Source organism: Vidua macroura (genome assembly GCF_024509145.1).
Source record: "Vidua macroura isolate BioBank_ID:100142 chromosome W unlocalized genomic scaffold, ASM2450914v1 whyW_random_scaffold_38, whole genome shotgun sequence".
In the NCBI taxonomy this organism is placed as follows: domain Eukaryota; kingdom Metazoa; phylum Chordata; class Aves; order Passeriformes; family Viduidae; genus Vidua; species Vidua macroura.
Window position 1 is genome coordinate 5,175,149 of NW_026530535.1, and position 26,323 is coordinate 5,201,471.

General features: G+C 45.9%; 1 protein-coding gene across 1 annotated transcript in view; it reads right to left on the reverse strand.

The window, feature by feature from the left end:
- Window positions 1-26,323, reverse strand: part of LOC128822745 (ubiquitin-associated protein 2-like) — a 197,181-nt gene that overhangs the window by 165,638 nt on the left and 5,220 nt on the right. The window contains exons 2-5 of the mRNA XM_054004556.1: window positions 25,182-25,259; window positions 24,203-24,313; window positions 6,935-7,088; window positions 4,497-4,574 (exon numbers count right to left, since the gene is read on the reverse strand). Coding sequence (XP_053860531.1) covers window positions 4,497-4,574; window positions 6,935-7,088; window positions 24,203-24,313; window positions 25,182-25,259 — 421 coding nt within the window. The remainder of the gene's footprint in view (window positions 1-4,496; window positions 4,575-6,934; window positions 7,089-24,202; window positions 24,314-25,181; window positions 25,260-26,323) is intronic.

Sequence of the window (26,323 nt, forward strand, 5' to 3'; positions counted from 1 at the left end):
GCAATACAAATCAGAGGTTCTGGTACCAAACGTAGACATCTCCCAGATGGGGAGAGAAGGTACAACCCACGAGCTGAGCTGTGGTTCTTCCTGCGTGATTGTGGAGAAAACATGCGGAGACTTCAGCAAGGCCTTTGACACTGTCTCCCACAGCATACTCCTGGAAAAGCTGACAGCCCATGGCTTGGACAGGAGCACTCTTTGCTGGGTTAAGAACTGGCTGGATGGCCAGGCCCACAGAGTGGTGGTGAACGGTGCTGCATCCGGCTGGTGGCCAGTCACTAGTGGTATCCCTCAGGGGTCTGTGCTGGGGCCAGTTCTGTTCAATATTTTTATTGACTACATGGATGAGGGTATTGAGTCTTTCATTAGTAAATTTGCAGACTACACTAAGCTGGGAGCGTGTGTCGATCTGTTGAAGGGTAGGAGGGCTCTGCAGAGAGACTTGGAACAGTTGAATGGATGGGCAGAGTCCAATAGGATGAAGTTTAATAAATCCAAGTCCTGCATTTTGGCCGCAATAACCCCCTGCAACGTTATAAGCTGGGGACGGTGTGGCTGGACAGTGCCCAGGCAGAAAGGGACCTGGGGGTACTGGTCGACAACTGACTGAACATGAGCCAGCAGTGTGCCCTGGTGGCCAAGAAGGCCAATGGCATCCTGGTCTGTATCAGGAATAGTGTGGCCAGCAGGAGCAGGGAGGTCATTCTTCCCCTATACTCAGCAATGGCGAGGCCGCACCATGAGTACTGTGTCCAGTTCTGGACCCCTCAGTTTAGGAAGGACGTTGAGACGCTCAAGTACATCCAGAGGAGGGCAATGAGGCTGGTGAAGGGCTTGGAACACAAGCCCTATGAGGAACAACTGAGGGAGCTGGGGTTGTTTAGCCTAGAGAAAAGGAGACTCAGAGGTGACCTTAGCACTCTCTACAACTTCCTGAAAGGTGGTTGTAGTCAGGTGGGGGTTGGTCTCTTTCTCCAAGCAGCAACTGACAGAATGAGAGGACACAGTCTTAAGCTGCACCAAGGGAAATATAGGCTGGATATTAGGAAGAAGTTTTTTATGGAAAGAGTGATAAAGTACTGGAATGGTCTGCCCAGGGAGGTGGTGGAGTCACCATCCCTGGATGTGTTTAAAAAAAGACTGGATGTGGCACTCGGTGCCATGGTCTAGTTGAGGTGTTAGGGCTGGCTTGGACTCGATGATCTTGAAGGTCTCTTCCAACCTTGTGATTCTGTGTCTTCTTCCTAATTTTCTGGTCAATGCACACATCCCAGAACAGAGATCCCAACTGCTTGGCTACCATCTAGTTTCATATCATGGGCCACCATACCCCAACATCAGAGCAGCCAGGTCACCATGGCACCCAACTTGCAGCTGAAATCTTTTCACATATCTTGCAGCTCACCCAGGGATAGGAATCAGGTTATTATCTCTGGCTCTGCCTCTTCCTCCTGTTCTGAGGGCCCTACTTCATCTTTAACCCTCACTAAGATAAATTATTTGGTCTTGGATTTCTTTTTCTGTATAGGTATGACTGCTACCAGCATGGGTTTTACCTCTGGTTCAACTGCAGTTTGAGTGACCACAGTGTCAGTTGCTCTGCTTTCCTCCTCCTCCCCCCGAGGGTGCTGTCTAGTGACGAGCAGTGCCCAATAAATAGTAGCCATGGCCCAGCACACTGCAACAAGTTGCTCCCCTGTGGCGCGGTCACAGCATTGTCCTTGCAAATATTCTGTCACTTTAACAGGGTCCTATATTTGTTCAGGGGTGAACTTCCCAACCATTGGTGCAGAGAATTTCCCCCAAAACTGGCTAATTTTCTCCCACATTCCATGCCACTCATGACTATCCATTTACCCTTATGGCAGATCTCTGAATAACCTCCCTAGATAGCTCTTTCTTGATTCTGAACATGGTGTAGACCACACTAAGGAGACCTGGCAGACTTAGCAACAAGAAGAGGCTTTCCTTAACATCCAAAGGAAATTGAAAATTCTCAAAAACTGATGTAACAGGCCTAAAGGAGGAAGAGGGGGTAAAAAGCTGGGGAAAATCATCCTTCCCTGTTTCCCCCACAGGCTGGGTATGATTATTAATGAATTTCCAGAGGTAGCACCCAAGGCCATGACAGGAGAGCAGCACTGAAGACACATCCCTAATGGCCCTCATTGCCCTTGATGTTATAATGTCATAAACTGATATCACACAGTACAGCAACAAAGCAATCCTGATCCCTATCCCTGCTCTGAGAAGGAGCACTGTGATGGGCACATAGTGCATATACAGAAACACATACAGGGTTAGGTACCACAACCATGTGAACAGACCAAGCAACATTGTGCCCAGTGGCTCCATACATAATACAACAAATTCTTAGATCAAAATTGCTTCCCAACAACTCTGGGCAAGTCTATTATCTCAACCCTTCATGCCTCACACTGGGTGTCAATTAAAGGATGTTGTGGTTTAGGAGCAGCACTCCTTAATTTAGCGTGTGTCCCATTTCCCCTCCCCATTCGCTCCTCCCCTTCAGTGGGAGATAAGAATGGCAGAGATTACGGGTTGAGATAAAACTATTTACTGGAAAAAGCAATGAGATAAGAAAATGAACACTAACAGCAACAATACTACTAACAAAAGTGTACAAAAAGAGGGTGATTTGCATGCAAAAAACCAAAAAAATCCACACATTCATCAACCAACCCAGCACTGCATAACTTGCAATACAATGAACAAAATGGTGGGGGGACACTCCATGTGCCATCTTTTTCTTCCCGACCATAAACCATGCCCCCCCTCCCTTCTCAGAAGTGAGAATCCCTTACTTCCACCCCCTGGCAGTGATGTGAGTAGTATAGAATAACAACCTAGACATGCCCAGATGGCTCCAGGCTCTTCTCCCTCACGACTACTGCGAAAAAAATAACTGTCCTGGCCAAAAACCACAAGAGGTTTGCATTAAAATTTAACTAGGTATTTCCTGCCACAGAATACACATGCTTGTAATATAGTAATACTGAAGTCAACCAGCTTATCCCAGACAGTTGAAAACATTTCATTAAGATACTTTTCTCACATGAATGCACAGTCTAAAATACTTGGTAGAGAGATACAGCATTACTTTGTACACTAAGCCAGTGAATGAAAATTGGTTGAAGTTGTTCCTATTTCTTCAGTCAGATAGGTCAGTGTTTTGGCTTAAGACATGATATTCACCTAGAGAGCTACAGTGTTGACAACAAAAGCAGTGTATTGTTCATAAGGTTACAAAGCAAAAAACAGACTGCATTTAAAGTTAACCTCTAAGTTTCACCCAACAATTTTAAAAACTCCTACCATTATATTTATAATTTGAGTATAAAGGATTATTTTATAAAACAATTAACTGAAATACTTACATTCCATCTATTAACAGTGCTAACATACCAAAAAACTATAGCTGTGATCTATACCACACCCTCCCCTGCAAGCCTACCTCTCTACACACACCATTTGGTATTTGCTGATTCACAGGTACAACTGAGTCATTTTTGCAATCCTTTAGAAGCTACACGTCTTTGCATGTTTCCATTCCTTCAAGATGCAGATCTGGAGACAATGAAGTTGGATGTGCCTGTCTTTGAATGCCTCATTACTGAATATTCCAAAGAAGAGAGCCTTTTGAAGGCAGAATTTTTCACCAATCAGACATTACTTAAGGACATTAGTTCTGCTATGCACTTTCTCAATTTAATTCACTTAATACCCACTTCCTCACACAATCTGCACTGTACCCAAGTTATTCATTTTCATTCCTCCTGCTCTTAGAAGAAACAAGCCTCTTTCCACTTCAACCTATGAAAATCAAACCAACTACACATCCCTTGATTCCACATCAAATCAATTATCAACACCTTTCCTATCTCTTCTACAGGATAAGATTGTTGTACCTAAGACTCTGCAGTATTCTTTTTCCACAGTTCTCATCAAGTCCTCTATGCTGAATTCCTTCTCGTACCAAAAAGCCTCTAAGGTGGCTTGTACTTTCTCCAATTGGCTACCAAAAACAGAAGGCAAGCCTGACAACCAGATCTACCCCAAAAAAACAACACAAGTACACATCAAATCCTTCCCTGAGAGCCATACAGATGGAATCTTGTGCTCTCCTGCTGCCAAGGTACATCCTGCAGAGCCCAGCATACTCCCACTCTCAAAAGGCTGACATGAGTCAATCTGGGAAAACAGGTCTCCATAGCCAGAGCACACAAGCCTGCTACACAGGAAATTACCATAGAAGTCATCTGTGCCAATTCTTTTAAGTTGTTCTGAGACCAAGACATAACAAGGGGCAAGGGAGAGGAATGTACCTAAATTAAAGGTGGATGAAATGCTTATGGAATCAAAGGATAACAAACAAATGCTTAAAAAGAAGTGTTTAAAGAAATAAATGGGAGAGTTTGATTTCAGGATATGAAATCATTGGTGCCAGTCCTGCACCAATACTACCATCTCACCTCTCCCACGGCTACGTTTCCCACGGTCTGAAGGCCTGTCTCCTTGACTGTTGTCCACTCCATTCTCTTCAGCTCTGACTGTGGAGAGAAGACATCTTAAGAGACTCACGCATGAGACAGTATAGCCATCTGCTTAACCTAAACCTCAAAAAAAAGGGCAAGATTTTAAAGTGGGATGGTTAACAGATATCAGTCAGCCCTCTTCTTCTGCAGCCTAGCTACAAGCAAGTTATGTTTACTTTGTGCTAGACCATTAGGAAGAAAAATATCTAAGAGGAAAATGCCCTCCAGCAGACACATTTCTGTTAGGTTGGAGTTTTGGGGGAGGGGAGAAAGGCAGTGTTTTGCAGCCTACACTATTAATTATGGCCTCACCTCTTTAACAAGGTAGGAAGAAAAGCTGCCTCATACTATGCTTCCTCAATAACAGGCTGTGCAGCAACAGTGAAAGAATAAAGAACAACCAAGAACACCAACTCTTTTGTCTGCCCATACCATATACCTGTACAACTAGGGAAACTTAAAACAACTCTCTTTTGTATTTAAATCAGAAGGATAACAACCAGGTGAAGGTGAGGCATTAGAAAAGCACACTGCACCGTAACTATTTCACAGGAAACTCCTGAGGAAGTACTCCAAAAGATGGCTGGCTCTTTGAAGGAAGGGAAAAAAAAAAGACTGGCCACTTAAAACACTGTTGAGATTTTGTACTGCACAACTTTTCCTAATGGCAGCAACAAAACCAATAATGCTTGCAGTGGGAGGAGATAACAACTTGGTAACAACTTGAAACAAATCTTTAATTCCAGTTCCAAAAAGAGACAAGCAGCATCTGACTCTGTCAAAACTTTTGCCCTTCACTGTTGGGAAGGATGAAAGTTTGACAAGAAAGTCTCACAGATATGTATGCTTGGCAGAAAGATTTTTGAATGTAGAACCTGAGAATGAAATAGAGATGGAAGCAAGTTTTGATATAGAAGAAAAGAATTGCTGAGCCAGTCTTACTGGATAACTAAGAAGGCAAAGGGTATGTTACTTAGAAGGGGTTTTTATGGCTTAGAGCAAAGGATAAACCCACCACAAACAAGATGTTTTTAACAAGCAGAAAGCGCAGGCAAACAAGACTGCCAATGTTGCAAGTAGAAAAAAGGTCTCAGAATTTTCCACTGCAAGAAAACTGAAAAACAACTTCTAGCTTAAACTGTAATGTACTAACTTTTAGTGATTGGAGAATAGTAACATGAATATGGTAATTATAGTAGTTATGATAGGCTATAGGTAAAAGTTAAGGTATAGACTGGTTCTTCTGTATTAAGATGCTCAGCAAAGAAAAGTATATAATGCATTGCAACCAAAACTAAAGAGTCTTCAGGCTTGTCTGCAGCTGGAGCTGACAGCTGTAGGCACAGGCTCTGTCGCCCATGACCCTGGACTGCTGTAATGTCTTGGATGTAATAAACTGCATTTTGAAGAGCCACCTGGAGTCCCGCATCCCTCATCACGGCTCTTACACTTCACTTTCATTTTGATGGATCAGAATTCATTTTTTCTAAGCATAGCTGCAAGTTTTATTACTATTTTTTCCTAACTTTGACATTATTTTACAAAGATTCACAATGTCTTCACTGGCACAATATTTGAAGATATTACAATAATTAAAAGAATTGACTAATACTGTAAATTTTTTCCTGCTTTTAAGTCAAAAGCTAAACATATTTTTTCATTGGTGTTTCTCTGCTCATCTATCAGTGTGTATGGCCCTTACAGGCTATTTATATAGCTTTGATACTGCTGATAAAACTTAAATAGAAAAAAGCAATGCGCATCCAATGGCGATCTAATGTGATGCTACCTAACTTGGAAACATCAGTTTGCTTTTGCACAATGTATTTTTGCACCTGTATAAGCTGTAGAAAAATTTTAAACATTTCAACCCACAAAGAACTTTCTGTGTTGTAGAAACTCACATTTGGTTGGCTTATGAGTAACATATGCTAGAGAGTAATAATGAGCCCAGTTTTTTCATTCCCCTTTATAAAAAGATGAGAACATCTTTAGGTTCTCCCACTCATAAAAGGAGATGTAATCAAAACTGGATATTTTTTTCATTAAAAGAAAAAAAAGTGTATCAGCTGTGCAGCAAAATACTTGCTTCTCAAGCAGTTTTACAGAGTCAATTCTCAAACTTAAAAAAGAACAGCAATTTGTACAAGATCAATTAATCAAAAAAGGACAGAAATTTAAATTTAGTGTCTCTAAATAAACACAGACAGAACCAAGTCACAGACAGATCGAGCATACCTGTTGCATAGACAATCCCTTCAGTGCTGAGCTGTAGCTCGGACAGACTTTACTCCATTAAGCATTTGCTCTTAACTCAACCAGTTTCAGCTGCAAAAAAAGTATCTGAATGTTTAAAAATGAACCCAAATACATACACTCTCGGCCACGGCTGCCTCCTCTTCCCCGTCTGTTGGAACTTCCCCATCCACGGCTCATTTCTCTGTCCCCTCGTTTCTCTCTGTTGTCTTTGTTTTCCAAACCTTCTTTTCCAAGGTTTTTCTTCTTTCCCCCTACAGTCTCCCAAGAAGTCTATTTGGATCAAATAGATACAAAAGTCAAAAAGGAAGAGACAGCTTTCAATGTATGCTTCTACCTCACATCCCTCCAGTTCATGGGAAAAAAACAGCCATACATACATATCACACTGATACAAATGGAAACATAAGTTGCATTTTTTGAAAGAAATGAAAAATAAACAAGTTTTAAAAGTTGGATTTTCTTATGGAATGTGAGAATCCCAAATATTTCTGGCTATAATGAACTTTTACTAGTTCAAGGAAGCTTAGATATGACCACAACACAGAAAATCTGCAAAGCAAGCAACAGTTTCCCTCTCAACTACCTCCATAAATCTAGCAAGGGAGTATGTACAGAGCTATTCTTTCCTCCAAAGGAAATGAAAAAATGTTTATAAGTATAATTGAACAATAGACAGTAAATACGTGGCCAGGGGAAACCATTATCCAGATGTACTAGAATTCAAGCACCAACATACAGAATGGCAAAACAATAACTTGGGAAAACTGGAGCTTTAGCTTTAATATTAAATTCTACCTTTAAAATAAATTCAGGGATCATATCAGTTCTATAGAAATTGAAAATAAAACAACTAAAACACTTATCAGGAATAGCACAACAACTCATATTACTCAATTGCATAGTTAATCTATTGAGCTGTTAGCTGCAAAAGAAAGAAGAAAGGTATTATGTGCAAACCATCAAGATGGCAGACAGGTTTATGTATATGCCCCCATCTCTAGGGGCTTTTTGTCTAGGTAAGGTATTTGAGAGGTAAAATTGCACATGCAAATGAGATGGCATCAACTGTGAAGCACTACAAAAAGCCATGACCTCTGACAGGCACCTGCATTCAACAAAAAAGGTTGGCTATCAATAGTTTCAGGTTCTGTCCTATCTCTTCTCAATTCAGACAACAGCAACTCAGCAGCCCTCACAAGGTAGGCAATGATCAGATAGTCCAAGATGCCTAGAATTGAGGAAACTAATTCTATTGAGAAAGCAGGTAACAAAGCAGTTTACAAGTATAAACTCAGTGTTTCAGTATCTTCTTTGAGACAATAAGTACTACAAGAATAGTTATTCTTTTTTTTTTTTTACATGATATAGGTGAGAAAGAAGGCTGAAATAACTTTTCAATTTTATCCCCAGTATAGAAGACTATATTGCCATAAACCAACTTAGGTGAAGTACAGACAGCACAGATTACAAGTACAAAACTATGTGTTTGAGTAACACCACGTTATTTGTGAGGCAGAAAACTATTTCCCCCAGTAACTATCACATGGCTTCATCTGCTATAGCCTGTGTAACTGTATTATGTACTAAAATACTCCTAAAACTTTAGTTATTTCACAGGAGCAAAAAAACCCAACCCGCACTGACAACTCAAGAACCAAATCTATAAATTTCAGAATGCATGACTATTTTACTGATGGGCATGGTGCCAAAAATCTTGAACCATTGCAAGAAATACCAAAAACTGGATGAGTCTGCCAAGTTGAAGAGGAAGCAGCCTCTCCTTAGTAAGGTTTTTCATGACTTAGGAAGGATCAGTAAAAGGATGACTCTGAGAGCATCGTATCCATGCTTTCCCACTGTATAATTTTGAGGAAAGCCTCAAAAAGTTGGGCATGTCCTTTCAGATACAGTATGATGCTACCTCTGGGCATGGGAATCCATCACAGACTATTGAATCTGTCTCCTTTTGCAATCAATTAGCTCCCTTACAATTTCAGCTGAGGATGCCTGAGGCAACCCAAATGACAGCTGTGGGCCTGAACTTCAAAAATATGTAACAGAAACTGCTTTGCTGGCCTGGTCTTAGATAGAAAGAAGAATAACCTGAAAGGTCCCCTTTGTTCTATCTTAAAAGGTTTAAGAAGTAACACATGGTCAGACATAAAATGGATCTTATGACTATAGGAAGTTAAATGAATAGAAGTCTTGGGCAAAGAAACATGCCCTTCTCAACTCTCATCCACAAGCCTCTGTGTCTAAAGACAGACTAACACAACTGTTGCAAGTGAAGTCTTCATGAAGACTAACAGTCACAGAGCATAAAGCCTTAAATATTACAGTATTTTTTAAAAAATACAAAACTAGCAGAGTACCAAAGAAATTATAAATGGACATTCTAGCTATCACTCTTTCTTTTAATTCCTCAATTTGGATAGACATGTCTTCTTCCAAATGAGGTAAAAAAACCTTCCAGTGCATCAAAGCAGTGAAACTAAAAAAAAAGAGATTTCGGAATCTGCATTCAGAACTAGTACCACCTCTGCTTCCAAGCTTGTGGATGCAACAGCCTGGTCAGAGAGCAAGAAAACGGAATTCATTTCCTCACAATAGATTTGTGAGACTTTTTAGGGAGTTGTAGAGAAACAACAGTAACTTGTTAGTATAAACAACCTGCAGGTGGCGTTTTCCTACTCTGTTTTTCTGTTCTTCTCAAGGACTGTTTGTGAGGAAAATGTTTTTGTTAATTAGCCAATCAAGTAGAATGTGTCGAACCTAGTTATAAAAGAAGAGAACTTTCGTATTAAAAGTGCTGTTGTGTGAACCAACCTGTTTGTGGATTTGTGTCATTTCTTGCTCAGCGGTGACATCTGGTGACCGACAACATGTGTTGCACCGATCAACCCCTCAGGGACAGTGGCACCTGGGACCTCCGCTGGGACCCCCGCCAGGACCCCGCGGCGCCTGCACGGTCTACCCGCATTTGGACACGCTCTGTTTCCCCGGAGAGGTAACGACCTCTCCCCGCGTCCTTCTGAATCGGACTGGGTCCGCAGTTTTGCCCTGGTAGCTTGGGCCACTGGGTGGGGACGGATCCCCCAGCGCAGCGGACAGTTTGTGCTTTGCTGGGGTCGGGTGCCGGTGTTTCCATGATGGGGAACAATGCTTCTAAAGAGGAAGCCGCGATTTTCTCCGTATGGAGGGACCTGATTTCTTTTAAGAGACTCTCTGTGTCGGATGATTCACTCTGTGAATTGTTAGTATGGGCCAAGGCTCATGATTTTCCGGTGAGTGTGGCTGCTGCTTTCAGCCGGATCCTGTGGCAGGCGTTGGGTGACCGGCTCGCGGAGGCATTTTTTGAAGGGGATTTCGTTGCACCTCAACTTATGACTGTGTGGAGACCCTTGTTTGCTGCCATCCTGGTCTGGGACAGTGCATCCAAGAGCGGGAGTTCGAAGGGCAGGGATGGTGCCGGCGTGTTGGGGAGAAGATCGCAAAACCGGCTGGTGGCCAGCTTCTCTCTGACTCTGTGTGGGCCGGCGGGGGGCTTGGGGATTCTCTGCAGAACCCATCTCTCACCTGAAGATTGTATTCCACCGGCAAGCCCTTGTTCACATCTTTTTGGGAGGTCGCTGTCTCCTCTCTCTGTGATATTAACACCACCGAGAGCGATAGCCACATCTCAGCCATGCCTGGCAGACGGCAGTTCTCCACCTGTGCCACAATCGACCCCTCCATCCCTGATGGTCCAGTTCTCCCCTTTCCTGCGAGAAGTAGCTGGGGGGTCGCGGCGGCGATCGCTTCCACTTTTTTCCCCCCTGCACACCGGGGACCGACTTTCTTGTGGCCAGCAGGAGCTGCAGTTCCTGGCTCATGGTTCCCCCCTGGTTCACGGGAGGGGGCGGGGTTGGTTCTGGCATCAGCGGCCGCCAGGACAACACTGGTCACTCCATCAGCTTCCTTGTCATCAGCCACAGAGACTGCACAGCTGTACTGGCCATGCCCATTGTCGATGCCTGTCGGCGAGTGCCTGCTCCAGCCGACGTCACGCCTCTGGCCGGTTTCCACCTCCTTTTTTATGGCGTCTGCGCAGACAACAGCGACTGTGACGATAATTCCAGCACCATCTCTCCGAACGGTAAATCACACAGCAGGAGCTGTGTCTCCTTTTGTTACCCTGCCCTTGGTTGTGGGGCGGCTGCCTCCTCCTCGTCTCAGTGGCCAACTTGGTTGACTTAATGCCATTTACACCTTTGCCAGTGCAGCCTGCGGCGGCGGCGGTACTGCCACCGGCCACGCCACCCATCGGGCCGTCTTTGGCCACACCATCCGCGGCTGGCCCCCCGGCTGCAGCACCGCCGGCAGCCAGTCCCCCTGCATTTGAGCTTGTACCTAGCCCTTCGGTCTCGCGGCCCGCGGTTGGCCTCTCGGATCCGGGCCTTTTAGTTGATCCGCCACCCCCTGTTACCTGCTGGCTGTCTTCCGCTTCCCTAGATGGGGACTCGGACAGCGATGACAACCAACAGCCAGTCCCCCGGCAGGGGCGTGCTCCGGTGGTAGACCGCCAGCACTGACAGCTGGAATCATCGTCCGCCCATAACCTCTGGACTTTGCCTCCCTGTTGGGTGACCTTGTGCCCCAGGAATCCCCGCAGCTTTTGTGACGCAGTCAAGGTGCGAGCTTCAGAAGCTGGGGGTAGGGGTCCTTTGGACAGGGCGGGGAGGCTGCGATGGGCAGCTGATGACACCCCACTTGCCTCAGGGGGTGGGGCCACAGGTGTCAATCAGACGATTTGTCCAGCATCTGAGGGAGGGGCACAGGAGGACCATGTTCTGCCACAAGGCAAGGTAAGTGCTCCTCCCATGTTTAAAGCTGTCCCAAATTCGGGACTCGCCAACAAGCATGATGTATTTGCCTGGCGGGCGATCCAGGATCTGTGGGACCAGGTTGCAAAATATGGCCTTGGCTCTGAGCAAGTTATGCAGGCTCTCAGAGTGATAAACAGGGACCTGCTTGCTCCATTTGATATTAAACATATTGCTCAGGTGCTGTTCTGGCCTGTGCAGTATGTGATGTTTCAGAAGTACTGGATGCAGGCTGCTGCAAAGGTTGCGGCAAGCAATAGGCTTCTGCCTCAGGCTGACCCTAGGTATGGTGTGGGGGTGGATGCTCTCGGGGAGCATGCCTTTTCCAATCCTGATTTTCAGGCTACCTGGGACACTGCTGTTCTTGAGCAGTGTCAAAGTGTAGGATTTGGTGCATTGGTGAAGACCATTGAGGCGGCCTTCCCCCCACCACAATGTACAACGATTGTACAGGGACCAGGTGAGCCTTTTATGCAATTTGTCGAGAAGGATTTTGCTGCCTTGGAGAGGCAGATTGAGGATATTACATTAAGGGAGAGCTTCTGCAAAATGTTGGTCCGGTTCAATGCGAACAGTAATTGCCGGAAGATCATAGATGCTCTTCCAGGTGACCCATTGGTGGCAGACATGGTCAAAGCATGTGTTACAACGGGTGCTGTGAACCACAGAGTGTTTGCTCTGGAGATTGCTACACAGCCAGGCCAGGTGCCCTCAGGGGGAGGATGACGGAAAAGGGACAAAAATAAGGGCAAGAAAAAATAAGGTGCACCCAAGCCGACAGGTACGGGTGGCACCTTCTTGTGCTCTAGATGCCTAAAGGCAGGTCATTGTTCAGACCAATACAAGTCTAAATATCATACCAATGGCCAGCCTATGGCAGGCCCAGGAAACAGGAAAAAGAGCACACAGAGGAATTGCGCCTGACACAAGTGATTGCTCAGAGCACAGCGCCGGCTCAGGCTTGCCCAGCCAGCTCAGAGGCATCACCCACGGCTCCACCAGCGTGGCTGTATGTACTGCTGGCACAGTCGTCCTAGAATCCTGTTGTGAACATAAGGTTCCTTTGGACGTGCTCAGACCTTTGGGACAGGGACTCGGTGCGCTGCTTGTGGGGAGGTCTAGTGTCACCCACCAAGGAATCTGTTGACCTGGGAGTCATTGACTCTGACTTTTCAGGTCTGATTTTTGCCACAGTTTTCACACCCTCCCCCCCATTGCTATTCTGGCAGGGAATCGGAGTGCTCAACTTGTGATTTTTCAGTCATGTGTCCCCAGGTCTGACCTGCACACACGTGGGAGTGGTGGCTTCGGATATATGGGACTGCCACGAGCCCTCTGGTCTGTGGCCATTTCTGCTCAGCGACCCCAGATGGCGTGTACTCTGACCCTACTGGGTGCCCACCCGCCGAAGATCGAGCTGCAAGGTTTGATCGACACGGGGGCGGATGTGACTGTCATCTCCCTCTCTGTGTGGCCTCCTGCGTGGCCTTTGGCCCCTGTGGGAACACCTGTTGTAGGGGTGGGAGGTCCGGCACGTACCTTGATGAGCCAACGCTTCGTGCTCATCGGCAACGCAAAGGGGCAGGTGGCTGCAGTTTGACCCTATGTCGTTTCTACCCCGATCAAGCTGTGGGGGCAGGATGTGTTGGCTGCCTGGGGAGTGCGAATAGGGACGCATTTTTAGTTGGGGCCACTGCGTTGAAGGGTGAAGGATATCCAACACTCCCTTTACTGTCGCCCTGTTCTTTTGAGAGTTTTAAAGTTCTTCTGAAAGTTCCTATGCCTTCTAATATTTACATATTTCAACTGAGTTTTCTCACGCATGTTCATGTAAATAATGATTGTTTTTCATTCTTCTTTGTGAGTGGAAAGAATTGATGGACTGTTGGTTTGACCAGTGTGGTTGGAGAGGTGGCAGTTTCACCCTCCAATCCACTGTCACTTTTGCTATTGTATATACAGAGGAGGCAGAAAATAAAGTTTGCTTTTTTGGGTTCTTTTTCTTTCCTTTTACATCTAGTCTGCTTCTGTGAGTTATTTTGTGTCGCAGTGTGACATTTGGTGATCACCGTGTGTAGGACAGCTGTGGGTGAGGTCTTTTAATTCTCTTTTTCTTTTTTTTTTTCTCTCTGCCTGCAGCGCTTGTGGTCAGGACAGCCCTTGTGGTTTCTATGGAGGACTTCCTGGTCTTGGATGTCTGGGAAGCTTTTCTGGAGAGAAAGAGGGCTTCTGTTCTTTGGGATGGCTTTAAGCAGCTGTTTTACTAGGGCAGAGATCATGGGCTCTTTTCAGCCCCTGAGGAGGCATTCTCCAGGGAGACGTGGGGTCTCCTGGGAGAACACCTCATGGGCTCTCTCTCTGTTGGTTATAGTGCAGGTGTAGTGGCAATGCTCCTGAACTGGAGATGGATTGACAAACTTTGGCAGGACTCCAGCACCCCAGCCTCTGAACACGGTGACGCTGAAGTCTTTTTGGAGGCAGAAGTGAATGTTGAGTCTTTGCGCAGATCGGTGCCGGCCCCGTCCCTTTCCACGCCCAGGGGGTGGCGGAGCGGGGTGAGGACGCCTCCTCTGTGTGCCTTTCCAGCTCTTGGAGGCTGTGAAGAGCCCCTGGCTCAGCCTCCGCCTCTGCTGGAGCCGGATTCAGTGACAACACTTTGCCCAAACTGTGGGGTTTCCACAACGTATCCCTTGAAGGCGGTGGGAGCGGAGTCAGCCGCTTCCCTCCCACTCACCCGTTTGGGGTCCACGTCATTGATCGATTCTGCGTCTGCACACCCTGCCAGGCATGCGCAGGCGGAGGAAGCCGCCGTAGGCAGGACATTGATCGACTTTCTGTCAGACCCCACCCTGGTGGGCGGGTGGCCTGGCCCGCTCCATCCCCGTGAGGTGGTGTCCACTATCGGATTGCGCGTCCCAGGCGGGATTCTTTTGGGTGTGGTGCCTGATGGCCCCATCCCCGGACAGCCTTTGCTGGGTTCCGTGGCTGGGGCGCTAAGCAATGGCGCGGCTCTGCAAGCTGCGTCTCTGCGCACTGCTGTTCCCCTGTGCCGAGGGAGGGTGGCCTCGGGGGGGCCCCGGCGGGGGATGGCCCTTCTCCACCGCCCATCCCTCCTGCGGGTACCAGGACAGCAGCAGGTGTGGGCACTGTGGTGGTTACCTTTGCCACAAAAGGTGACCTGGCCGGCGGGAGACCTATGTTTCCCCAGGACCATGGGTCTTCTTCCTCGGCCTTGTGGACGCTTCTGCCGTGTCAGGTGACTGTACATCCGAGGGAGCACGAGCAGTTTTGATGAGAAGTCAAAGTTAAGGTCGAGAACGTGCTTGATTGTGCCTCTCTGTATTGCCTCCCGTGGTGCACAGATGGCTGCTCTGGCACTGCTGATGCTGCAGGGGGTGCAATATCAGGTGCTGTTGAGCTGACTCCCAGTCAGGCATCTGCTTCTGTCCCTGTGGAGTCCACGGGGCTTAGCAGGTGCTGCCGCCTTACCAGGGGGTCTCCAGGCTTTCCCTGTGCTCAGGGGCATTGCTAACAATGCCCATCAGCCTTTGCCATTGAAAGCTTTGATGGAACTCTCTGATAAGGTTGGAAAATATGGTCTGGGCTCTGTAGAAGATATGCAGATGCTTCGAGTGTTTGCTGCTGATTTGCTGACACCTTATGACATTCGAAGCTTGGCTCGTGTTCTTTTTCAGCCTGTAGAATACGACCTTTTTGAGTCTAAATGGACTCAGCTGGCAACTAGAGCAGTGGAGCAAAATGCTACTGTGTTGGGCCAACGGGATCCCAGATGTGTGATTGGTACTGATGTGCTGCTAGGCACAGGCAATTATGCTGATCCTCAGGGGCAGGCTGGCTTTGCTCCTCTGGTGCTGGATCAGTGCCAGACAACAGGCATGGCAGCGTTGATTCAGACCATAGAAGTGGCTGCTCCAAAGGAGTCATTTGTGACTGTTGTCCAGGGAGCTGATGAGTCTTTCCTATGATTTGCAGACAGGCTGTCTGCTTCTGTGGAGAAGCAGGTGGGAGATCCTGAGGCAAGGAAGCTTTGGATTAAACACCTTGCGAGAAGCAATTGCACTGCTGACTGTAGAAGAATCATAGAGGCTCTTCCTGGTGATCCTTCTGTCCCTCAGATGGCAGAGGCCTGTGCAAAGGTAGGCACCTCAAGTCATAAGATGGCTGCCTTGGCTACTGCTGTGCAGTCTGCCGTGGCTACTGCTGTGCAGCCGGTGTGGGTAATGCCGCAGAGCGGGCAGCGACGGCAGGGGAATGCTCAGGGTAGCAAGAAACAGAGAAAGAAGGTACAGCAGGTCGCAACTCCCTTGTTTTTGTGTGGCTGGTGTGGAAGGCCAAACAATACTGCAAATGTCTGTAGGGCGACTGTGCATGCTAATGGCCAAGCGTTGCCGGGCTCGGGAAACTGGAAGCAGAGCACGACGGAGAGACATGCCCAGACACAAGCTTCTCTCCAAGCCCTGGAAGCGATGGAGGTCTGCTTAGCCAGCTTGCAGCCAGCACCCGCGGCGCAGCAGGTGTTGATGTCTGCACAGCAGCAACAGTTGTCATGGATTCATGCAAAATACACAAGGTTCCCCTGGATGCCGTTGGTCCCTTGGGTGAGGGCATGAGTGCTCTCCTTATGGGGAGATCTAGTGCCACCCTTCAGGGCATCATTATGCACATGGGACTCATTGATGCAGATTTTACGGGACAGATTTCTGCCATGGTTTCCACACCCACCCCCCCGTCACTATCCCAAAAGGGACACAAATTGCTCAACTTGTGCCTTTTAAGTCTTCTGTTCGCAAGACAGTTGATCGGTCATGAGGTGATGGCGGCTTTGGATCCACTGGGCCGCCTCAAGTTCACTGGTCTGCTGTCCTAACCGAAAAACATCCCGAGATACTGTGTACCCTGTCCATCCCTGGCACGACGCTGCCGGAGATTCATCTCCGCAGGCTTCTTGACAGCGGTGCGGATGTCACAGTTCTCTCCCTTGCCACCTGGCCCCCGGAGTGGCCCTTGGATCCGGTGGAGACACCTATTGTGGGATTGGGAGGAACAGTGCGTTTCTACGTGAGCCAGCAGCCCATGATGATCACGAACCCAGAGGGACAGACGGCCATGATTCAGCCTCATGTTACTTCAACTAGTGTTAACCTCTGGGGGAGGGACATTCTGTCCGCGTGGGGGGTGCGCATCGGGACAGATTTTTGGTGGGGGCCACTGCGATGAAGGGCGCAGAGTGTCCCACGCCTCCTTTACGGTGGCTGGTGGACACACCCGTCTGGGAGAACCAGTGGCCCCTCCCCCAAGACAAATTAGTTGCCCTTCAAAACCTAGTGCAGGAGCAGTTGGACCAGGGTCATCTGGAGCCTTCTACCAGTCCCTGGAACACTCCTGTCTTCTGCATCAAGAAAAAATCTGGGAAAAGGAGGTTGTTACAAGACCTCCGAAAGGTCAATGCCATGATGGAAAGCATGGGAACATTGCAGACAGGCATGCCATCGCCTACCATGCTTCCTTCAGATTGGCCGATCCTCATCGTGGATTTGAAGAATTGTTTTTTTACAATTCCTTTGCATCCCGATGACAGACCAAAATTTGCCTTCTCGGTGCCAGCAATCAACAATGCTGAGCCCACACAGCGATATCAATGGAGATTTTTGCCCCAAAGAATACTCGATTGTCCGGCCATATGCCAATGGTATGTGGCCCGTGCCTTGTCTGGAGTTCACAAGCAGTTTCCTGATGCCCATCTTTATCACTATATGGATGACATTTTGGTGGCTGTGTCCACCCAGGATGAGCTGCTGAGGATTCAGCCTCGGTTGCTTGATGCTTTGCATTTTCATGGGCTGCAGGTGGCTCCAGAAAAGGTTCAACAACAACCTCCTTGGAAGTATTTGGGGGTCAGAATTCTGGAACGGACAATCTGACACCAGGAGGTGCAATTTGTGCATTCGGTGAAGACACTGAACGATGCCCAGAAATTGGTAGGTGTCATCACTTGGTTACGTCCGTACTTGGGACTGACAAATGCACAACTATCTCCTCTGCTTGATTTGTTAAAGGGAGACTCTGATTTAAAGTCGCCTCGCACACTGACCCCTGAGGCACGTCAGGTGCTGGAGGAGGTTCAGCAAGCTGTTTCTGCTTGCCAGGTTTATCGCATTGATCCTTCCGTTGATGTCACTGTGTTCATTACCACTCCAGATTCACATCCCACAGGCATCATTGGCCAATGGAGTGACAAATGGTCCGATTCTTTGCACCTCCTGGAATGGATTTTCCTGCCCCATCAGCCGCAGGTAATCAAATGCTGGCAACGGTGTTTGCAATTGATGGGTGCGGATCCCGCAAAGATCATACTGCCAGTACAGCGGGAGGATTTTGACTGGAGCTTTGCACACAGTGTGTCCCTGCAAAGTGCTCTGGAAAACTTTTCAGGGCAGATCACTTATCATCTGCCCAGCCACAAGCTACTGCAGGTAGCAAAATTCACACAAATCTCTTTGCGGCCCAAAAACAGTCAGGAGCCAGCGCAAGGACCCACTGTCTTCACTGACGGTTCAGGGAAAACAGGAAAGGCCATTGTTACTTGGAAGGATGGATCTGAGTGGCAGGTTCTGGAAGGTCATGAGGATGGATCAGCCCAATTGGTTGAATTGAGGGCTGCTGTCATGGCATTTGAGAAATTTTCCCAGGAACCTTTCAATTTGGTCACAGATTCTGCCTATGTGGCCGATATCGCACAGTGATTGGGTTATTCAATTTTGAAGGAGGTCAGTAATCCTGCCTTGTTTCATTTATTGAAGACCTTGTGGTGTGCTATTCAGGCCTGGGTTCATCCGTACTATGTTCTGCATGTAAGGAGACACACCAATTTGCCAGGGTTTGTAGCAGAAGGAAACGCAAGGGCTGACAAGTTGGCTAACCCAGCGTGGGTAGCATCTCAGCCTGACACACTCACACAGGCCAAGGCATCGCATGGGTTTTTCCATCAGAACGCACATACCTTGCAGAAGCAGTTTCAGCTGATGCCAACTGAGGCTTGTGACATTGTCGAGTCATGTGACGACTGTCATGCGCTTGTTGCGCCTTTGCCAGCAAGGGTAAACCCCAGAGGCCTTAGGGCCTTGGAGCTTTGGCAGACCGATGTCACCCAGATTGTGGAGTTTGGCCGGCTCAAGTATGTGCATGCCACTGTGGACACGTTCTCCTCTGCGATGTGGGCTTCTGTTCACACTGGAGAGAAGGCCCGCGATGTCATTGCCCACTGGACACAGGCCTTTGCCGTTCTGGACGTACCTTCTGCTGTGAAAACCGACAATGGTCCTGCTTACACATCGCAGAAGGTGTGGCAGTTCCTGCAGTTGTGGGGTGTGCAACACAAGTTTGGTATCCTCCATGCTCCAACTGGTCAAGCTATTGTAGAACGCAGTCATGGTACTCTGAAGCGGGTTCTTCAAAAACAAAAACGGGGAATGCAGGGTGAAACCCCACACAGTCGGTTGGCAAAAACTTTGTATACCATCAATCATCTTACTGTGCTGCAGAATTCAAATAACCCTGTCATTTTGAATCATCACCTTTTGTTGCAGGCTTCGCATGAGACACGTCAGCCTTGAGCGAAGGTTCGGTTGCGGAATTTAGTCACCAAACAGCGGGAAGGTCCCTATGACCTTATTGCTTTGGGGCGTGGGTATGTGTGCGTATCCACAGATACCAGGGTACGCTAGGTACCTTCGAAGTAGCCTGGTATGCCCTCACCCACAATGATCCCTGCGGGATGGGAGATCTTGATCATTGATCTGAAGGATTGTATTTTACTATTCATTTGCATTCTGATGATAAGCCAAAGTTTGCCTTCACAGTGCCTTCAGTCAACAATGCCGAACCTGTGTGGAGATATCAATGGAAGGTTTTGCCATAGGGCTGTCGCAATAGCCCAACTATCTGTCAATGGCATGTGGCTCAGGCTTTGTTCGAGCTTTGCATTCAGTTTCCTGACACGCGTTGTTATCATTATATGGATGACATTCTGGTGGCGGTACCCACCCAGGATGAGTTGCTGAGGATAGCGCCTCAGCTGTTTGCTGCTCTGCATGCTTACGGGCTGCAGGTGGCCCCAGAGAAAGTTCAGATACTCCCTGGAAGTATCTGGGGGTCAAAATTCTTGACCAAACCATTCAGCATCAGGAGGTGCAATTCTCAGATTCTATTCGGACCTTGAATGATGCCCAGAAGTTGATGGGTGTCATCAGCTGGTTGCGTCCTTATTTGGGACTGACCAGAACAGAACTGTCCCCATTGTATGACACTTTGAAAGGGGACCCTGACCTGAGGTCACCTTGGGAATTGACCCCTGCAGTGCAACAAGCGCTGGAGGAGGTCCAAAGGGCTGTTTCTGCTCATCAGGTTCATCTAATAGATCCTTCCATTGATATCACTGTCTTCATTACCAATCCAGATTTTCATCCTACGGGTATCATTGGCCAGTGGAGTGACAAGTGGTCTGATCCCTTGCACGTTTTGGAACGGGTCTTTTTGACCCATCAGTAGAAAAAGACAGCGCCCTCATTGTTCGAGCCGATTGCTCGTTTGATAATCAAATGCCGTCAACAGTGTTTGCAATTGATGGCTGCCGATCCCACAGCGATTATTCTTCTTGTGGAACGCGAAGATTTTGAATGGAGCTTTGCTAACAGCACTCCTTTGCAGAGTGTGCTGCAAAACTTCTCGGGGCAGATTGCTTATCATATGCCCAGCCATAAGTTGCTGCTGCTGGCAAAGACAACGGGTTTGTCATTGCGGCCGAAGAGCAGCCAGGTGCCAGTGCAAGGGCCCACTGTCTTCACTGACGGTTCTGGAAAAATGGGGAAGGCCATTGTTACTTGGAAGGATGAATCTGGATGGCAGACACTGGAAGGCCATGAGTCAGGCTCGGCCCAACTGGTTGAGTTAAATGCCGTTGCCATGGCGTTCCAGGAATTTTCCCAAGTGCCTCCGAATTTGGTGACTGATTCCACCTATGTCACGGACATAACCAAGCATTTGGATTGTTCACTTCTGAAGGAAGTCAATAATGCAGTTTTGTTTCAGTTATTGAAAGCCTTGTGGAGTGCAATTCAAACCCAAGTCCATCCGTATTACATCTTGCACATTTGGAGTCACACCAATTTGCCGGGTTTCATAGTGGAAGGGAATGCCAGGGCTGACAGGTTGGCCAACTCTGCATGGGTAGTGCCTCAGCCTGATAAGATTGCACAAGCCAAGGCACCACATGATTTTTTCCATCAAAGTCCACATACTTTGCAGAAACAGTTTCATTTGATGCCAACTGAAGCTCATGACATCGTCAGTTCTTGCACTGACTGTCATGGATTTGCTGCACCTTTGCCAGTGGGGGTGAACCCCAGAGGCTTAAAGGCTTTGCAGCTTTGGCAAACAGATGTCACTCACATTGCTGAATTTGGCCAACTCAAGTATGTGCACGTGTCTATTGACACATTTTCTTCCACCATGTGGGTCTTTGCTCACACTGGGGAAAAGAGTTGCAATATGATTGCCCATTGGAGGATGGCTTTTGCAGTCTTGGGAATACCTTTTTCTGTGAAAACTGACAATAGCCCTGCCTATGTCTTGCAGAAGATGCAGCAGTTTCTACGCCTATGGGGAGTGTCACACAAGCTTGGTATCCCACACTCTCCAACAGGCCAGGCCATTGTTGAACACACTCATGGTACCTTGAAGCATGTTCTGGACAAACACAAAAGGGGAATAATGTCTGGAGAAACGCCACACAGTCGATTGGAAAAAGTTTTATATACAATCAACCATTTGACAGTGCCACAGAATTCAGAGAACCCTGTCATTCTAAATCACTTTCTCTCATTGCATTCTTCAGGTGAGACGCACCTGCCTCGAGCAAAGGTCCGGATATGGGATCAAACCACTAATAAGTGGGAAGGCCTATACGACCTTGTCACTTGGGGTCGCGGTTATGCATGTGTTTCCACAGATACTGGAGTGCGATGGGTACCTGCAAGGTCTGTCCGCCCTGACTTGCAACACCAAAACTGGAAGGTGGCCAACAGGCAACCTTTGCATGATGACCAAGATGATGACCATCAATGAGATGGCCCCTCCACGAGTGGGGAGTGAACATTTCATCCTGCTTCTGAAAAAAGGACTGTTTTGTATTAGAATAAGTACATGATTTAGGATTGTTAGCGCATTTTTTAAGAGAGAATCACAAGATCCAATCTCTCTGACCATTTCTAATCAGCATCCAATTAAGGAACCTCTGGAGCCGTGTTTGTTCTCCTTCCTGCAAGGGGCCCCGCAGAGGATTACAAACACTGTCTCCATCTTTAAACAAAAAGGGGGACCTGTGGATGTGACAGCCTGGTCAGAGAGCGAGAAAACAGAATTAATTTTCTCACAATGGACTTGTGAGACTTTTTAGGGAGCTGTAGAGAAACTATGATAACTTGTTAGTATAAACAACCTGCAGGTGGTGTTTTCCTACTCTTTCTGTTCTTCTCAAGGACTGTTTGTGAGGAAAATGTTTTTGTTAATTAGCCAATCAAGTAGAATGTGTCAAACCTAGTTATAAAAGAAAAGAACTTTTGTATTAAAAGTGCTGTTGTGTGAACCAGCCTGTTTGTGGATTTGTGTCATTTCTTGCTCAAGAGTAACACAACCTTACATCAAATCCACAGTTAAAGTGTTCTGGAGTATAACGGCCTTCAAGTTGGAGGCCCACAAATTTGCATTAAGTTTATTCACACTCTGATGAGAACCCCTTCTAATTAATACTCCTTCCTTCTTGAGTCCTTCAAATTGTCTGTATCTGTTTGAGTTGCATTTTGTCTACAAAGTGCAGTGGGTTCAGAGGGACTTGTCAAAAGAACAATATATGGATATGATGCTTCTAAATGATAAATGAGTTCAGAAAGTTTCTTCCACGCCATGATCACTTATAAAAAATTTGCTAAAGTAAGGAAGCATTTAAAATTCTCTATCAGACAGAAAACTATTTTCAACTAGAAAATGGCAAATATGAGAAGTAAAAGAGAACAAAAAAACAGCACATTACCAACAGATTTAATCATGAGATGCTCTCTTCTATTCCCAACTTGACAGTTTGTTCAGTATTATATATCTCTGTGTTTTAGATGACCTCAACTCTGATAAATGAAAAGGGGATAGGAAAGAAAGTCCTCTCAGTCAGAACAGTATGTGTTCTAGATTTAGGGTGTGTGCGGGTGGGTTTCCTCATTAACAATAAGACAGACCACACATCCTGACAAATCACAGGAAATACAGAATGTTCAGCATTAAGAAAGGAAGTCCAGGTTTCTTTCCCAATTTAGATGAGATGGAATCTAGCTCACTGTCTTGGACAAACTATAAGAAGTCCCTCCAGCAAAAGCTTGAGCTTCAGCAAGACATTTTTCTGGTATGTCTTGGGATAGAAAATTGCTGTGTAACATTCTAAACAATATTATTTGTTGTTATATACACATTGTTTAGTCTCCACTTTCTGGTTTTCAATGAAGTTATGCAAATGAACAGTGAAAGGATACTTGTATCCTCTTTTGCCATTAGCAGTGCTGTCAATGTAACTTTCAGATGTGGAAACCTCCTCCAAATTTAATACTGACAATGCAAACCTACATAAGCCGCACAACTTAAAATATCTACCTGCACTTTAGGTTTATAAAGATTATCCTTTGAGGCAAACAGACTCAGGTCTCATGGTTGGGAGGTGCTACTGATGCTTTAAGTTTTAGCTTTCATATTTTTCAGATTCTGTACTGCCTTAGTGTGTGACTAAAGTGTTAGTAAGTTCTCTTCACAGTTTAGTTAGACAAAACAATCCTTTTCCAGCCTGAGAACCAAGGACACCATTGCAGCTTCGGGCCCAAAAAAGTATAAACAACAGCAAATTGAGGAGAGCGATCTGGGAGGATGGGACTTCATAACCTGAAGCTGTAATTGGACAATTAACCGCAATGAGTAAATAGACCAAAACTTATAAAAGTGTGACAGTTCGTGACCGGTCATCCATCTTGCGTCCATCTTGGGTAGAGCCATGGCTGGGCTCTTGTACTGCCCAAGATGTATCCTTTAAAGGCCTTTTAATACTTACTTTATTCCTTTAACACTGTCTAGGCTCTGTTCCAGGTAGCCTCTCTAGGCATCACTACAAACATTGGAGCAAAAAACAGGCCTGTGTCTGACAGAACAATGATTTCTGCTGCAGAGTTAAAATTATTGTATGTAAATGAAAACCAAAAGATTCTGCAAGAAACCAGCTAAACACCTACAACATTTTCAAGGTTCAGCCTAGTCTATGGTATGCATGCAGCAGAAAAGCTGTCCTGGTCTCCATTTCCTTCAAAAGAATTTGGAGGCATGGAAATTGAAAGCTTCCAAAATGTGACTTTCCCAATCACTTCTAAGAAGTGGAAACAAAAATCAGCTTAATAGGAAAGTATCTGAACTTACCGTGTCTGAACTTCCTTCCAGCAATATGTTAATTGCTCTGTTCATGTCCCCATTACAATCATGTAGTGCCACTATGCATTCATCCTGGTTTTTCCCCGTCACTTCCATAAGCTGGCAGTAAGAGTCAGACATGTTAAAATATTCAAATTATCTTTGTAAGAAAATAAGAGTTAGTATCACCACAGCTTCAAAAACGTGCATAAGCTACTGTGTCAGAGCAAACTAAAATCCTAAATAAATGTAAACACAAATTAAATTATAATCAAGAAAGCACTCTCTCACTTTTTTTTTTTTCCCTTTAACTTTATGCTTGGAGCTTTCCTATGCAGAACTTAATTCTTGTCCTTCCCACCAGCACAGCTACAGGCATTATTGATGAGGGTACTATGGCTTCAGGAAGTACAAAACTTCACTTCTGGCACATCACCAAAACAAGTTTATAACAACAAAAAGCACTTAATGCTTCAGAGGAGGTTTTACACAGGAAAAGTCAATAAAGCTGCATACACAGCTCTGGGAGGTCAAATTATTTTTTAAAATAATACCTCAATTTACCTTTAAGCTATGATTCTATGATTTTTACTTTTCCTGAAAAACAACCAATATATTGGCAAACTCAGTTACACAGGTGACATTTTTCCCATGTGTGTGTACACATGAACAACCTGAATGCACTCTTTATTCTGACAATTATTCAACTGTGACCATACTAAAGAGATATAGTCTGGAAGAGGTCAGCACAGATGAGTTTTGGCTTAAATGCCAAAGGAAAATACACCGGGTATAACCATACAGTCATAGCTATATTACCACACAATTTCTTGAAAACAGACTTTACAGGGCAATAAGAGCACCTTTTTCTAGTTAAACTTTTATCCTTGTGAAAAAGGTTTGATCTAAATCAGAAACATACTCTACCTCCAAAACACAAGTCAGCATTGTTACAGAGTATAAAAACTCTGTATCATAGGAAACATACTTGTTTCACTTTATCTTCAAAATCTGTGTCATTCTTATCGTAGATCATCTGAGCAAGGCGAATTTGTTCTGCTGTTGCCTGAAAAACAAACATCCAATAAAGTACACAACATTCAACTATATTTTTTTAAAGTATCTTCTAGTTATCACAATCACAGAATACAGAGTTAGAAGAGACCCACAAGGATCATCAAAGTCAAACTCCTGGCCCTGCACAGGACATCCCAACAATCCCACCCTGTGCCTGAGAGCATTGTCCAAACCCTCCTGGAGCTCTGGCAGCCTTGGGCCATGACCATTCCCTGGGAAATCAGTTCAGTGCCCAACCACCCTCTGGGGGAAGAATCTTTTCCTGATATCCAGCCTAGCCCTCCCCTGACACAACATCAGGCCATTCCCTCAGGTCCTGTCACTGGTCACTAGAGTTTTACTTTTTTTTTTTTTCTCTCAAGATTCTCAAAAAGAATATACACAAGCACAGCAGTGCTACAGGGAAGGGATTAACATCTCTATGCCCATTTTATAGTTAAAAAGTTAGCTAGAACAGAAGCAATTTCAACATATTCTAATATATTTGAACCACAGTTAAAGCTCACCACATAGACAAGTATATAATAGAATTTACCACAGAAGCTTACACTTTGATATTTCTTTTATTTAGTATCTACCACTCCAGAGATAGTACGGGCCACTCTTCATAGTGCGGCATCTGCAGCCTACTTAACTGCATTCCTATGAAAATACCGAAGATAACTGTATGCTACATGATCTTGGACCTCATTTGATTTCTGCCCAAACAGAAGAGGCTACTATCTCATGGTAGAGAAGGCTGATACTGAAGAGAGCCAGGACCCAAAATGCAAGTTGATGTATTGCAAAAGACTTCATTACTGAGAAGGGGACCACATCATCCTCCGAAATTCTTCACAGAAAGGATTCATCCTAGGCAGTCTCACTTCACAGGATACCTACATGAAATTCTGTACCTCACAAGTTCAGACTTAATCAGTCTCAAACTGCTTCATTTTTGGAGTTTACCACAAATGCAAGCTTTAGAGAAGATCACCAAGTGTAATTCCTGAGTCTAAAAAAATATTCCACCATAAAACACCAGCTGCTTATTGGCTGAGAAGTTACTGCAGC